This window comes from Temnothorax curvispinosus, unplaced genomic scaffold (genome assembly GCF_003070985.1).
Source record: "Temnothorax curvispinosus isolate PA1 unplaced genomic scaffold, ASM307098v1 QBEX01004860.1, whole genome shotgun sequence".
Lineage (NCBI taxonomy): Eukaryota > Metazoa > Arthropoda > Insecta > Hymenoptera > Formicidae > Temnothorax > Temnothorax curvispinosus.
Window position 1 is genome coordinate 683,704 of NW_020214640.1, and position 16,489 is coordinate 700,192.

Below are 16,489 nucleotides of genomic sequence, written 5' to 3' on the forward strand. Positions count from 1 at the left end.
TATTTTTATAACTTATAACAACCTTTGTTTACTTGAATTTGGCTTCTTTTGACTTCCTCGTTATTCAAAAGTAAGGATGTGTTGGGTCTCCAAAAAATTGCATAGTTTTACGCGTGCTCCAGAAACGTGAATTACATATATTGAGCCTGTTTTCTATTGCTGAACTGGCTGAACTATATTATAGTTCAGAGTTTATCTTTTTCCTTCCAATGTGGAGTAGAAAAGGATGAACTCTGAACTAGTGCAGCCAGTTCAACAATTGAAAACAACCTCATTATTATATATTTCACAAGTAAATGCCTAACTTTGCGAAACATTGCCGATCATCGTCGTGAAGCGAGGCGATTAAGCGAGACGACGACGAGACGCCTGATGACAGCATGGGCCGCGTTTTCTCTCCCGATCCTCCCGATGACCGAGCTGCGTTCTATCGCATTAACGAGGAGACAAAGAAGCTGCCCGAGGTAAATTGACGTCGTTCCCCGGGCGGATCCCAACTCGCCGCATCCACCTCGATTTGAAGTCTGTCGGTCGGCCAAGCCTCGAGCGATCGCGGTCATGCCTCTCATCGCGATCGCGCTCTTATTTTATATTGTTTTATAATATTACAATTGCGAGAAACGGTATCGAGACGGCTATCGTAAATGACGGACAAAAAATGTGCCTCCCTCAGGCGTTAATTGAAAACGTAGCTGACAACAAAGATGATATTACGTTAAACCCCATCTACATCTATCGTATACGCTTTAATCGTAAGCGATCGTGGTCGTATAAGGAAAGAAGCTGTCGTAAACATTAGTGTATATGCATAAAATCACAATGCGTTATAAGTTTGTGTTGCACAAACAGCAAATGGCGAAACAGAATGTCAGGGGCCAAGCTGTTCCGACAAGCGTTACGATTAACACTGCGCGGATCTTTTATAAGGCACACAGTCAATTTTTCATTTGTGATTCCCATGGAAATGGCTTTAGCGCTTTAAAAAAAAAAATCGCAACAGTTCCGGCCTATGTAAGTATAAAAATCACTTTTTGAAACCTTATAAAGATGATACATGAATTTTTATAGACTTTTTTGTGATACAGAAACGGTTTCAAAAACTCTTTAGACTTAAAAGTCCCAAAGTGCACGGGTGAGTGCTTCAAAAACACGGTGTCCGCGCAGTGTTAACATTACGATAGATGTAGATGGACCTTTACAACGTTACGAAGAAATGACTGTGCGTGGAGATGAGAAAATACAAAAAATGATCGCGATACGAAGTCTTGATAACAGCTAGAAGGAGAAGGAGTCAGAATGCAATTATCGCTGCATAAACACATGATACATATATATATATCCGTAATAATCGCGTCGCTAACAACTGTAGGAAACAAATTATTTATGCCAATGGAATTTTTTGTTATCATTTTACTGCTACAATCAATAATGACCTAAATACAGCTCCACATTATTACGATCGTTATCGACGTGGTCGTTAGTGGTATAAAATATTTATGCAATAACGTTCTAAGTCGAAAAGAACGATCGATCCTTTTTCTTCTATCAATACTGTTAAATATTAAAGAATAAAATTTAAATCCAATATTTAAGTAAAAAAACATTGTTATTTTTAACTACCATATGTGTGTCGAAATTCATTATTTTGACACAAAACAGTGTTAAAGAGTTATTTTAACTCCATTGGTTTAGTTAAATTAATATTGTTTTAGTTAAATTAACGACATATTGAATAGGAGCAGTGGCGACTTATATAATGATTATAAAAATGACTCAAATTGAACGCGGAACGCGATGTTGAACACAGATTTGCAATACTTTTGTAACGGGTCGTATTTCGGATATACGATACATGATATATATTGTAATAGAAACCGTGTACACAAAATCGATTCTGGCTGTACATATAATAAATTCACAAGTTACAGTCACGAGTACGTGGCGCGCACGATGGAAAAGGCCGTGACAAATTCGTCGTCGCAGAGCAAGATCGGAGACAATAACCAGACAGAAAAAAGAGACTTAATCCCGACGTCGCGCTATAATGAAGTTCCCGCTATGCAGCAGCAGACACAATTTACGTGTTCTTTGTACATTTCGCGTGCTGGCGGCCTTGAAGATCAAGGCCACGGAATCCCAGGTGATGACGCATTGCAATATTTGCTGCATTCTGAAGATGAGAAACGCGTTTTACGATCTAGTTTATAACTTATCAAATGCCAATTCATTCCATTTAATTAGTAATATGAGACAGTTAACGTAATATCTAATCGTGGAAACTTATGTTGACTGAATAGCATAAAAAAGACATTCAAAAATAAGCAAACGTCAACGACTTCATTGATCTCGCTTTAGTTTTGGATCGACATTTTATCATTCGTTCCTCGATTAGATTGCGAACTGCTGCGATCTCATCTCGAGGAAGCTATCGCCGCTTCCGAGCCGCTGTCGACCTGGCGTGTCTCTGAAACTCCGTGCGGTCTCATAGCCGCTTTCGTGCGAGAAAATGACGCCGAGAAACTCTTGCAGCGCGGCGACTTAGCTCGAGTGTTTGGGGGACCTGTGCAAGTATGACAAGTTTACCTGTAGATTCCATCTGACATTGCGGAATACGCGAGAGATAAAGAAAAACTGAGATATACCTTATAAACTTCTCGTTTATTTTATATATTCCTTTGTGTTATATTGAAATATTTCATATATATTGAGCATTTTATTAATAATATTTTGACAAAACGCCATTTTTGGTCAGGGCTGGATTTTGATAGCCTAATATTATTCGCGTACAATTTATGGTCTTAAAACGCAGTCTCAACTAAAACTAGCACAGTACTAGCACATATTATTAATTAATATAATCAATTTAATTACACTAACATAATCTTTAGAATTGTACGAAAAATTGTACGCAAATAATATTATTAGGCTACCAAAATCCAGTCCTGATCGAAAATGGTTTTCTCTAAATTGATTGCATATCATAGCGTCGTATTTTATTATTATTTTGAAGCTATATCGCCTATTGTGATGGTCAATTCTCAACTAAGTAATCTGCTGAAATACCTATAAGTAAAATCTAAAAGCTAAAATATATCTCTCAGCTTATTATTTTGTTTCCATAAGGTAGCGCGATTCTCTGCAAGAGATTCTCGATATCGCCAAGCCGTGCTCCTGAGAGACGTACCGTGGGCTATACCACTGCAGGATATAAATTCGGCTCTAGCGAAGCAGGGAATCATTGCTGGAAATGTCGAACGTTCGCGACAATTTGTTCGAGTCGAGGTAAAGAGAATGCTTATTTTTACTCTTTGAATTAGCCTGATAACACCTCATCACCTCTATTATGCAAATATAAATATACTATAGTGGAAAAGAAAGAAACAATCATTTTCTGTAGGACGTTAGGGCATAAAATTAACATATACATATCAATTGAAATACGCAAACTGTACAGAAATGCATAATGCTAAATCAGTAAAAAACATGTAATTCTAAACAAGTTCTCTAAATGGAATTCTCTAGAGTAAGACATCCTCAACCGGTTTTGAAAGTAACTTTCGAAATATCTCATTACCATTCGGTAGTAATTACTACAAAAAAACTAACAACAAGACGAATATAAAGACGTTGAGATAAAGATCGAAACGAGTCTGCCGTACATAATCATTAATATAGTCGTTAACATAAGTCCATGAAGTGATAGATAAAATATATGCAAGTATAATATGATGTAACATGTTATAAATATAATAAATGACTCTTTGATAAAATGTGGAGGATATTCATCAATTCTTTGTCGTCCAGGTTTTTGACGCGGGTCATTACGAAGCTTTGCTGCGTCAAGGTCTAGACTTCTTCGAGGTGGCTCGTTTCAATGCGATTCCAGAACGCTGGTGGCGTGGCGGCGGTGCCGCATCCTCGTCCGGTGTACCCTCGCGATACACGCCGGGGAACGACGGAGGCAATGTCCCAGAAGCGTATCAAGATACTGTATCGCAAGCGGCGGACAGCGTGTTGCAGTGCTACCGATGTCAGGGTTTCTGGCACATGGCCGCTAATTGCCGGCACTTGCCGCGTTGCGTCCGCTGCGGCGAGCCACATAGCGTTGAGTTTTGTCCAAGGCCGCGCAACAACCCCATATGTTGCCATTGCTCCGGGCCCCACCACGCCGGTAGGTTCTTTCCTTTGTCGAGGACTGTTGCATCTCTCACCAATCTCTCGCCAATATCCATTATGTATATATCTGTGATAAAAATTCATTTATTTATTCAATATATTTCCTGTACTTTACAATCTCTCTTATATCTCTAGCAATTTATGAGCAATCGCGTTGTTCCTTGACTCTTATCGATAAACATATGTTAATCAAATAATTATAAAGTAAAGTGCTCAACAGCTGGAAAGCGAAAGACACTAACGGATCAGAAAAGTCGATTTCTCGACATTTAAAAAATACGCGAAATGTGAAAGTCTACCGTGATTCATTCCGGAAATCGAATTACGAAACAGAGAAGAAATTTACGATTCATGCAAATTACCTCGAATGTCATATGATAACAAATATTCATTCCTATTCATTATTCATAATAAATATAAGTGTTGAGCACGTTCGAAAAATACGAAAAGAATGAGCTAATTTCTCATCGTAACATGTGGAACTCGATTAGAATTCACTTCAAGAATCGAGTCGAAGCCTCTACCTACTTGTATAACAAATTACTCGGTCTCGCAAACCGCCTTATACTTAAGTCGTGATAACAAATGATTTCTATGTCCATCCCATCATCCATCACCAAAGCCCACATGTATTATTGAAATTACTGGTGCGTTACACTCGTACGCGGCACGACTATAATGCTTCTACATTTTTTATTGCAGGATATAGACAGTGCCCGGTCAGACTGCAGCTGTCTAACGCAACTCCCGTGAGCATCACGTTGAGCACGACTCGCACGGGGGGAGTTCAATATCCAGCGAGCGCTACGAAGTCGAGCTCCATGTGCCATTCTCTGAGACAAGGCCATTGTTAAACATCGTTGTTTACAAAGCAAAATTATAGAGAACCATCGGCCTCATTAGGCATGGTTTTCAAAATGTCAATGAAAGCGCGTAACATCTCTCCGCATTGCATAATAATCAATTATCGCGAGCCGCGAGTGAAATTTCGCAATACTAAAAAAATGTGGAAACGTTGATAGTCGCATCGTCACCGCGTACAAAAAAAAACCCTCTATTCCATCGAGGCGCTCTTTCGACCGCGAAAAAAAATCGCAAACAGCATATGATTTATATTTTACATTGAACACAAGTTTTTTTTTAAGATTTTCACTTTTAGGATGCTTTTCGCCTTTTCAGACACTATTGTGTTTTTTGTACGTTTTTCTAGATTTTTACATGCAAAATACATGGTTTTTTATAAATGTCAAACGTCTCCCGACAAGTTCTATCTGCGATCGCGAGGAAATCCAAGACGTCGCTTTTCTCTTTTTTTTTTCTCTCAAGTTTGAAGGATTCTGCGAACCTGCAGTTACTACCCGCGGAATCGTATTCCGCCGTTTCGTCCCACTTTCTTCGCCCTAGTCGTACGAATGTAGGTCTCCCCACTAGCGTATATCACTGGCTACCACCAGGTAATACCTCACGAGATCGTGGCCATCGTGGGAGAGGGAAGTTATACGCGAGTGTCATACCATCGTTTACACGTTTAGTCTTTCGACCGGCTACGTAGTCCGGTCTGTCCATGTGCAACCGATGGACGAGTGTGTTACAATTATACATACACCGTTTGTGCGCGAGAAGTCCGACCAGTCGATCGGTTCTCGCGAACGCGAGCGATCTCGTTCAAGTTAAGGGTGCTAACTTCATTTTTTAACAGACAATTTTTACATAGGATTGAAGTAACTCCGCTTAAATTTTTGCGCCGTTTCTCTTCCGTAAAAAATTCGTGTACATGTATCACGTGCCAAATAATGTATCGACTAACGCGACGGGGTAAGTTCGATTTTCGCAGGAAACGATTCATCATGTGAGTGCTTTTTTTCTTATTTTAGAATCTTCAAACCATCGTTATACGTTCTGCAAATAATTGGATAATGCTCCTTCGTTTAGCGTTTGCGCGAAGATTTCAAGACTGTGCGTCGTAAAGGCGATTCTATAAAACATACGATATGAAGAATTTAAGGAAGCATAAAAGCACGTAATGTGCGGCGATTGTAAACATGATGGATTGCGCGTGTACGTTTATGCGTGCTTGGCACACCGCTTTGATAACCGCGCGCATTATTTTCAAATAGTTAGCAAATGAAGATATGTGGATCTACAGATTGATTTTTGTCTCGTTGATTGTTGATTGATAACGCGTGTATCTTAGTGTGCGTGAATCGTTCTCTAAACAGGAATATATCTCTTGTATATTTGTTAGTTTCAATATAGTTTAGAAGCAGAACTTTTCACGTTGTGTTTACTTACACGGAGTTATGCGGGCTCTGCGTTACATTTGACTAACAGCATAACAAAACGAAAAGAGAATCGATAGTTCGGGGGAGAAGATGTATTCGGTGTGCTTGACGGTTTTTCTCGTCGTGTCGATATGCAGCTTGACCGCTCAGCAGCCAACGTTCTTCAGAAGCACAACATTCAAGGGGTTGAGCGGTCTCGCGCCAAGTGCCGTCGCGCTCGCAAAGGACGAGGTACGAGCGGTTTATTATCACGAACAGACGGTGGCAGTGGTCGATCTTGGTCCGAGAAATGAACTACATGACTGCAATATAATCGAAGTATAGTAAGTGGTCTTCAATAATAAAAAAAACGCTGTATAATTAGACATTACTGGATCAAAACCGGTTCTCACCGGTCATGTGTTTAATCATTACTCCCTTTTATGCATTCTGCGCAATCTTTGACACGCACCGTTGACTCTTTCAGCGAGCCGTCCGAGGCTACGGATGTTTTGCGAAACTTGTCTATGACTGCGCGTCCGCAAGTAGTGTCCTTCCAGGAGATAACGAGACTCATGCAACAGTGCGAATTGTTAGACGGACTACAAGTGGAGGCCACGTCCACCTTGCCTACAAATGCATTGAGTAGAGGGACTCGTATAGCCGCGAGTTCCATCACTCTGTTCTCCGGTATTTTGCCAGGTGAATTGTTTATACCATTTTCAAACGCGTCCCCGCAGTTTCACAGAATTGCAAAATTTGTTAACGAAGACTAAATATATATTCCAGGCACAAAATGGTGCGGTACGGGCGACTTAGCCGAGAATTATCACGATTTGGGCGATCTACCTCACATTGACAGGTAGCTTTTGAAATATAGAATCGTAAATTATCAATTTTTGGAAAATATCGGATAGATAAGACAAATTTGTATACTTTTCAGGTGTTGTCGTAACCACGATCTCTGCCCAATAAAAGTACGAGCTCAGCAAACCCGATACAACCTCACTAACTACTCCCTGTACACTAAGTAAGATCTTATCAGAAATTGGTAAAGAAAAGTCAGTCAATTCTTTTTGATAAAAAGCTTTAGTGCATTTTTTAAACTAATGTATCACATTATATGAATTACTAAATTTCTTTGTCATGTTTAACAAGTTTCAAAATTATCTCTGCCTGTTAATCATCTCAAAGTTGTCTCTATAAGAGAATCAGTCTCAAGTCTTATCAGTCTTAACTTTTTACAGATCACATTGTACTTGCGACCAAGCACTTTATCAATGTTTAAAAGCTGCCAACCATCCAACGGCGAATTTGATGGGGCAGATATATTTCAATATCGTCAAGGTGCCGTGTATAGAAGACATAGGAAGAAATCGATATTCTTCCTCAGATCCATTAAGAAAATTTGTACCTGTGAAAAGGGTATATTAACTAAAAGATATTAGCAGCATATATAGACAAAATTTTATATTCAGAAACTTTATATATATATATATATGCTCCGTCCAGTAATGATTAAAATTAATACTTAGTATTATATATACAATCGAAGAACACTATAAATATATTTTTATATCTACATTACATATTGTAAGTTATTTTTATAAGCGTCATGTACCTCTCTTTAAAAATGTCGTTTAACACGTTTTAACATACATTTTAACATGCGTGTTAACATACATTCATACAGAATTTTCAATTGAGGAAAAAGCCTGATTCAGTGCTGATAAAAAAGGTATAAGATCTTTTATATTTTGACTAATACTGGACAATCTATGATTATACAAATTTCCTGCAACAATTTATTAGAATAATTAGATCATATCTTATTCTTATTCTATCTCGTTTTAAAAAAGATCGAAAAAATATCACATAGTTACCTATCAACCACAGAGTTTCTCTCCTGATGTGCATGTAAGGATGCGATAACAATTTATTCAATAAAAGATGAAGATCCTCATTTGAGTATTTAGGATTCCTCAATAGAATGTCTATCTTATCTTCGCAAGAATCATGCAGTGTGTTAGCCAGTATACGTATGGATGCCGTAATCTGAAATAGAAAAGATTAAAAATGTAATTTAAAACTTTCATATGTTGTTATATAAAGGAGAAAAAAAAACAAACCTCGCTAGCTTGAGCCATTCCATCCGAATTGGAAAACGTTGAGTAAAGATAATCGACGACTTGTGGCAGAATAGCGTGCAAATGTTCAACGCATATCAACGAAGAAGACAACAAAGCCAACAACCAAATATAGTTTGGATTTTCGTACAAGAGATTCCGTTTTATGATAACTTGAACGAGCTCCAACTTTTCACTTTCTCTGTAAATATCAGAAACATATTAAATTTTCTCTTGCAAATTTCACTATCTTTGTACTGTAATGTGTGAAAGTGAAGAATGCTTACGATATTTTATGAAATCCCACATGTACGTAATGTAAGAGCGAATATATTACTGAAGGAAGAACCGAGTCGTTGCAATTGTGCAACAGTAAAATTATATATTTTAGACAATGTTGCGCATGCAAGATAGAGAAAGCCTTATCGCTTCCTGCAACCAAATTACCGATTGTCCAAATGCAAATATCCTAATAAAATATGAATCCATGTAGTACTTCAAGTTTCCAACAAAGTTCACATTGTATTGGCTTTTACTTAACCCTTTCAGGACGAGAGCTTTCTAATAGGAATAAACTATCAAAACTATAGGTCGTTCTTTACGATTATAGCCTCAGAATTCTAAAATTTTGACACCCAATATGGCAAACCAAATTTTTTAATATGTTTAAATAATGATGCAATTTGCGTGACTCACATATAGATTGAGTTCGCTAAATTCGAATATAATCTTAAATTTGCAAAATTCGAAATAGCAGATCTGTTCAGAACGTAATATGTTTAACTTGTTTCGATGTACTCGAGCTAATGAATAATGTCAAAATGGTTGCCCCATTATTCTGGCGGTGCAGAGAATTGTGCTCTGCTCTAACGAGCTGAAAATTCGAGATTGGAATCGAACTTAACGAAAACCTATATAAAGTGAGTTTTATGTAAATTGCATTATTAAAAGATTTAAATCCGCTATATTTAATTTCCGCTATTTTTAATTTTGGCATAAAGATCGGACTAATAGTTCCTGAAATAAAAGGGATAGTGAACCACCTGTCCTGAAAGGGTTAATATTAGAGATAATTACCAGCAAGGCATAATTTAAGCTTTCCAGCTTGACAACCAGATACGGAATAACTGCTTTTCCTAATGCCGTGCATGCTTTTGTATTTCCCAGGGCAATATTGCAACAGCAATTGGCTGCATATAATTGAAGAGTAGGATCATTGCCAGATAGATCACGCACCAAACCTGACAAGCTTTGATCCACTTTTAAAAAAGCGTTTATGTTCTCCTCCGACTGAAATGAGTATAACAGATTATATCACTCATTTGCGCTCTACAACAACGATATAACTCAAAAGTTATCATTTTTTAATTATTTGCAAAAGAATGTTGAGAATTCAATGCACTGAATGAAAAGCTAATATACAGCTAGATACTTTTATTCTTCTAGAATCAATCACTACACCAAAATTGCATGTAAAAATAATATTACAAAATTTTAACGATTCAAAACATTCAAATTTATCTTATGGAAAACTTTATTTCTCTTAGTTATGTCGTTATATCAAACGAGCGATGTATTATTACTTCGCTATTATTTTGCGTCTTTGTGAATGTTATCATTCTTAAATACAATTTTGTGAAATGTTTGGTAAAGATTCTAGCTAGCAAAATGCATACCTGAATAAGAGCGTTGGGCAAATATCTGTAATCAACGAGGGATATTCTTTTCCTCTTGAGAAGCTTCACTTTCTCGTCGATGTACTCGGAAGAAAACGGTTCAACTCCTGGACATTCTCCCAAATTAGTACGACTTTTATTCCAAGCGGATACGCGATTCTCCTTCCTCTTCATCAAAGCAGCCTCCCTTAATTCCGTTCGTACGGTTTCGACTCTGTCGTTAGTGTCGTTCAAACGAAATTCCGCACCTTCATCTCTCTCACCGTCGGTAGTCTGCATCTCGAACTGAATTTTGTCAGCCCTTTATCACAGGCGAACAATCGAATGTTTGTCGCAAACTTTGCTCTTCTTCTTCCAAGACTTCAATGGATTTCTGGCTCAAGAAACCTTCTTTTTCCCTTTTGTTGGCACCTGCCTCTTTTCAGAAGTCAATACGGCCAGGAGTGACGACCAATTTTGTTGAAATTAGTTTGCTTAGGCGAATTCACAGTTTGTTGATTCAGCTCGGCGTGCGCCATGTGTGCAAGGAAGGAGGAACGAAAAGAGCTGGAGTGGGGGAAGCTCATTGAGCCAAAATACCACGTGGTACTATAACTGACAAAAACTACTAGAGTCAAGAGGAGAACCTCAATAGGATCGGAGGTGCCCTCTCGTGATACAAAACAAAGGCGGAAACGCATTTCAAAGGCATTCATAAACTCTTTTCCTTCTCTTAAATGGGGGCAAATGGGAGAGATCAATTTCTTAATCTCTCCTCCCTTTAACGGAGATTCCACCACTTATAACTTCTTTTTCCCTTACTTCTTCTGTTTAATGACCCTCCAGGTTCAATGTGACAAAAATCAACATTCTTTTCTATTTAAACAGAGAATTCTCTTCTTAATCGAGGAACATATGGGACGAAGGTCAAGATCGAACCCACTTCCTTCGTGCTCACACGAAACCATGCGTTATCCGAGCCTTTGCTTTAAAGTCGGAATATCGTCCGAATCTTCGAGTATGCTGCCCTGAAACAGCAAAGTTTCGATTCTTGAATTCATTCATTGAAGAAACTTACGCACAAAATTCAAGCGGGATTCTATAACTCTTTAACGACAGTTTCGGTATCGTTGCGCATCTTTTTTATTATATATAATATCTGCGCAACAATACCGAAACTGTCGTTATTAAGGAATTACAGAATCCCGTCTCCTGGGCACGTATGATACATACCTTACGTTCCGTCCAGGTTTTCTTACGTCCATGGATCATTGGTATTCAATCATTCTCGAAAAGTCGGCAACAGAAAAAATGGATTGGTCGCAATTCTTCCTCTCGCTCGTCCCGTTTTCTTCCAAAACAGAGTGAATCGAGTTCACAATCACGTTCCAGTTTAGTATAGAGTTCACTGTGGTCCTCCAGAATAAGGTGGTTCACCCAACAATCGGATAGCGAGAATACGCACACAAAAAGAAGACACGTATGAGATCATATCGCCTCGTTAGCCTTTAGGCGTGTCTTGCGTCTGCCCTTCTGCCCCACTAAATTCTTCCGTTAGGAGACTCATATCCCTAAAACGTCGCGCTCTTCTCCGATTCAGGAGAACTTGGTCCGTTGCAAATTAGCTGCGTTATAAATATCTCTGTAACAATGTAAACTATGTACTATCCGTTGTGAGAAAAAAAAGTCATTCCTTAACAACTCTTACTTACCTCTCTGTGAATTTCCCTCGCCAATTCTGGCGAAATATCTCTATTCTTGGCACCGGATCTTTTTCTTCGTACATCTTACACATGCATGTCCTCTTAATTTTGCGCTGATGAATGATTATTTTATTCTTGACTCCTTTCCCATATCTTCCTGCTCTTCCGATACATTATTTCATCTCTTCATCCTGTAATGTTCCTTTAGTTTTACTTTTATCACTCCGGCTAAGCTTTATAATATTCTCGGGGTAAAGTCTCATGAAACAGCGTAAAGCGTACCGGCGTCTGGCGTAAAATTTGTGCTGGTGTAACAAAAACGAGCGTAAAGAAAGTGATTAGCCAAGTTCTTTTACGCCATATGCTGCTCTATGGCCGGTATTCACAGTCAGATCTTATATATAAGATCGTCTTAAGTTTATCTTTAGATGCTATACGACTCGTTTCATTGGATACGAAGCTCAAGATAATCTTATATAAAAATCTGTTTATGAATACTGGCCTATGAGACTTAACACTCAAGCGCATTCATCTTACCTATGTTGGTTCGTTTTACTGGTTACACTCTAACGTTATCCCAAAATGTCGCTCTGGATTTCGTGGTCTACATAGCATCACAACTTCTCCACGTGTCAGATCTCGTGCTAAGGGGTTTCGATTCTAGTTGTCTTACTTCGTTGATTGCCTTCGATAAAGCTTTCGTCAATCATAATCTTCTCACCAAATTTAGGTCCTGCAGTTTATTCTTCTAGTCTTCTTGCCTTGTCTTTTCTACAATCTTTCCTTATGAACCGTTCCCAGCAAGTTTTTATACAATTCGCTTTCCAGTCTTTCCTATCGCCTTACTGTTCCATCTGATGTGCCTCAAAACTTCATACTTGGTCCATTATTATTTAATATTTTCATTGCTGACTTGTCTCCTATTCCTTTTCCCTCCAAACTCTATATGTATGCTGACGATGTTATTCTTCTTAAATCCTTCCGTTCAATTGATATATTTTGTACGTCTACGGCTTTTTGAATAGTGATTTGATGTCGATAGCTGAATAGGCATCCTCCAACGCTCTATACGCTCTTTTTGCACATTTTCTTTTAAGCGATAATCTGTGCATGGGTCCTTATTATTATGTACTCAATTTTTTGTGTCCATGTACGTATTTTGCATGTCAGTGGGTGAACATTTGCGCGCGTGTGGTTATATTCGTCTGAGATACGTGTATTTATTATACACGTTTCTATTTATCTTTCACATCATATTGCTATTCTGGCTTTATAACAACAGTATGTTAATGCCTCACATTTGCACGTATTTCTACTTTGTCCATTCAGTCTATTATTGTTATTACAATAAATTATTACAATAAATTTCTATGTTACTTAGGTACTATTGTTGACGCTTTTTTTAGTAGTTACCCTAGACTTATTTTACTAAAAAAAAATAATATTACGAATCGATCAAACTTATATTTTATCCGAGAGAAAAGCTTAAACCTATATGTATAATATTCTCTATTTTTTACACACTTGTGACAAATATGTTTCTGATTCGGCACGATGTCTCATGTAGACATTATATTTTTCTTTTTACATAGCTATATATAGGGGAGAGTGGAGCACATTCGGACACGTTTATGTCACGAACTTAAGAAAATCATAAATGAAGTAAGCTACTGCTAAAGACAAGGGATGTAATAATTGATGCAAGGGGAAATAACGGGCGAACTCGACAAACTTCAGATAAACTCGGAAACGTTTGCAGTCTGTGTACCGTCGAGCGTATTCAGAGTTCAAACGTTTCCGAGTCCATCTAAAGTTTTTCGAGTTCATCTTATTTCCCCTTACAGCGTTATCACGTACATACATACCCCGCAGGCTTAGGGCTAAAACACATAACATGGCATAGCGATATATTACATTGTCGTTTTGTTGAAAAATATCACAGCTGCGTGAGTCCAACTTTGCGTTGTAATTTCTTGTAAACAAAGAAGTTTGTAACTTTATCGTATTTTCTATATACTACCTCACACAAAAATGTAAATGTAACAAACTGTATGTGCAGAGAAAGTTATCATACCACATTAAATGATAACATAATCTATATTCAAAGTTAAGTGTCCAAAGTCCAAACATGCCCCACTTACCCCTACGACACTGTTTTGCCGTTGAAAAAGAAAAACAAGACAAGAAACAATTAATTTTTTTCTTACATTATTACTATACATCGTTAGACGAAGAAGGGCCAACAACAATATCGTCTGCATCATCATCTGCAGCACATTGTTGAAGATGACTACTTTTTCGCTTTTTTGGAACATTAGCATATAATTTGTCTGACGACATGAGAGATAAATGTTTTGAATTAATCTTCATATTTAGAACGGTTTCCCCCCTTGATTTTAACGCCGATTTCAATACACAAATAGCATTTACAGCGGCTGGCGATAATTTGTTTCGTTTTCTTGTTTTAATGTCCGTTAAGAAAAACATTATCCTTTCCGGATCGGCGTTTGAATTCGGAAGTGACCTAATAGAATTCAAAAGGCATTTTAAATTCGGATATTTTATTTCATTAGTTGAATATCGCCTTTGCAAAATTTGTGTCCACATGTCGTCAAACGTTAATTCTAAGAAATTTTTTTTCTCTGTTACCGTAAAATCTAAGTTTAACGTAAACCATTCTCTTTTTAAACATTTTTCGTCAAAACCGCCGATAGTTTTGGCTATGAGAAAAAGATCATTGTACGATGTTTCTCTGTCAGAATTCATTAAAGCTATGTGCGGTAGAAAAATTTTTAATTTCGATAAAAATACATTGTTAACCGGTAAGTTTTTACAAACTTCTTCGGCCACGGTAACGTAAAATTGCAAGCAGTTCTGTCGAACAGTTGCAATCTCCTTCGCATGCCCATCCTTCATCAATTGACGAAGGTATTCTTCGCATTTTGTTCCTAAACAAATATCAGTTAGCAATTTGTGATTTTCAACTTTACTAAATGTTACATTTGGCAACTCTTTTAAAACTGTCGATGTTAAAAAATTTTCACCAATTTCAGTTAGAAAATCTATTGCTTTTGGCTGTAACAAATGAATTCTTGTATCTACAACTTGGAAAAATTCATTAAATATATGGAAAAAATGCAAAACGTGTTTTAAAAACAACAAATATGCTTTTGTTGTTACATTTTGCATTAAAAGCATTAGATTTTCCCCAGCTTTCGTATTTTCATTTCTAACAACTTCGCTTAAAAAATGCTTTATGGTGTCCCAAGATTCGAGAAGTTTTTTGATATACGTGTAGTGAGAAATCCATCCCGTGTGATATAACTTTAAACTTTTGTAGTTTGTTTCTTGAAAACACTCGGAAAACTCGCGGAAAATAGACGTTCGCTTGGGACTACTTTTAATATATTGTACAAAACCTTCCACAAACTTCTTACAAGACTCAGGTAACTTAGCACATGCAGTGTGTGCAGCTAATGCGGCAGAATGACACGGACACGATAAGGTCAAAACGCTTTTACACATCTCCTTCAATTTTTTCTTAAAGCATAAATGTTTTCCGGTCATAACCGACGCATGGTTGCACGATAAAGCGATAATGTTTGCAAAAGGTATTTCGAGCTTGTGCATTTCATTTTTAAATGCATTAAACAATTTCTCTGCACTAGCATCTTCCGTATCCACATCAATTAATTTCACTAATTGTGAGTGAACTTCTAACGTCTCGGGATTAACGTACCGAACATGAAACGCCCATTTTTCGTTCGAGATATCTGATATTTCATCAATGAAAACAGAAAACTTTGTAGTTCTAAGGTTTCCTACTACACGAGTCGTTTCTACAGGACACAAAACATTGGAGATTATGTTTGTACATTTTGTTCGACCCATGCTCATGCTTCTCAATACGTTGGGGTTTTCTCCTATGCCTTGAAAAAAATTTAGTATCATTTTCGCAGTTTCGTGTGGAATATTTTTGTCAGCGATTAAAGCAGCGTATCGGATCTCCGCTGATTTTCTTTGCGCCTCGAATCGCAAAAGCGATTCGTCAATTTGCATTTTTAATTCCGTAGTCGATTCAGTCATTTGTATGTTACATTTTTCAAATTTATCTTTATGTACTTTGGATTGTGCGTGGCGATAGATTTGTGACAAACCGCCGGAAATAATTTTATCACAAATAGCACAAAAAAATGAACTTGCATCATCTCGCACTTCGCGTAGCCATGGCTGAAATTGCTCAATCTCTAGCCATCGCTGTTTAAATATTTTTTTATGCGGTGGTTTTCTTTTAGAAACATTATCATCATCACATAATGATGTATCTTTTTCGACATTTCTTATGTGAGACGCAGATTTCGCATGTCTTATTATATGTGATAATGAGCAGCACGAAAAATTTTTGTTACATCTCGTACAGTGAAAGAGGCTTTCATCAAAGGACACTCTGCGGATCCAAGTCTTAAATCGATCATCGCTGAGCCAAGCATCCGAAAAGCTTCGCTTCGTTCTTTTCCTTACTTTATCACGCGTTTCCATTTTAAACTAAAAATATATATAAACAAAGG

The 16,489-nt window shown here is 37.5% G+C and overlaps 3 protein-coding genes across 6 annotated transcripts in view; 2 read left to right on the forward strand and 1 right to left on the reverse strand.

The window, feature by feature from the left end:
- The first annotated feature begins 240 nt into the window (after positions 1 to 240).
- On the forward strand, positions 241 to 6,561 carry LOC112454174. The gene is made up of 7 exons (XM_025015412.1): positions 241 to 464; positions 1,929 to 2,140; positions 2,393 to 2,568; positions 3,124 to 3,282; positions 3,805 to 4,171; positions 4,879 to 4,925; positions 6,422 to 6,561. Exons 1-7 carry the CDS (start codon positions 373 to 375, stop codon positions 6,533 to 6,535), a joined length of 1,167 nt encoding a protein of 388 aa, XP_024871180.1. The 5' UTR covers positions 241 to 372; the 3' UTR covers positions 6,536 to 6,561.
- LOC112454175 lies at positions 6,021 to 7,944 on the forward strand. Its single transcript, XM_025015413.1, has 5 exons — positions 6,021 to 6,781; positions 6,925 to 7,139; positions 7,227 to 7,299; positions 7,381 to 7,467; positions 7,685 to 7,944. Exons 1-5 carry the CDS (start codon positions 6,549 to 6,551, stop codon positions 7,869 to 7,871), a joined length of 795 nt encoding a protein of 264 aa, XP_024871181.1. The 5' UTR covers positions 6,021 to 6,548; the 3' UTR covers positions 7,872 to 7,944.
- LOC112454173 overlaps positions 7,759 to 16,489 on the reverse strand; it is an 11,036-nt gene continuing 2,305 nt past the window's right edge. Inside the window, exons 1-10 of one of the 4 annotated variants that reach the window (XR_003040701.1) lie at positions 12,459 to 14,131; positions 11,931 to 12,226; positions 11,452 to 11,860; positions 10,240 to 11,246; positions 9,641 to 9,853; positions 8,851 to 9,032; positions 8,567 to 8,765; positions 8,321 to 8,492; positions 8,059 to 8,232; positions 7,759 to 7,851 (exon numbers count right to left, since the gene is read on the reverse strand). Coding sequence is in view for 1 of the 4 variants with exons in the window: in XM_025015411.1 (XP_024871179.1) it covers positions 8,123 to 8,232; positions 8,321 to 8,492; positions 8,567 to 8,765; positions 8,851 to 9,032; positions 9,641 to 9,853; positions 10,240 to 10,518 (1,155 nt within the window). In the remaining 3 variants the exon portion in view is untranslated. Of the gene's footprint in view, positions 7,852 to 7,991; positions 8,233 to 8,320; positions 8,493 to 8,566; positions 8,766 to 8,850; positions 9,033 to 9,640; positions 9,854 to 10,239; positions 11,247 to 11,451; positions 11,861 to 11,930; positions 12,227 to 12,458; positions 16,467 to 16,489 lie in introns of those variants that run through there. The other 3 variants (XM_025015411.1, XR_003040700.1, XR_003040699.1) reach the window with 3 other exon arrangements.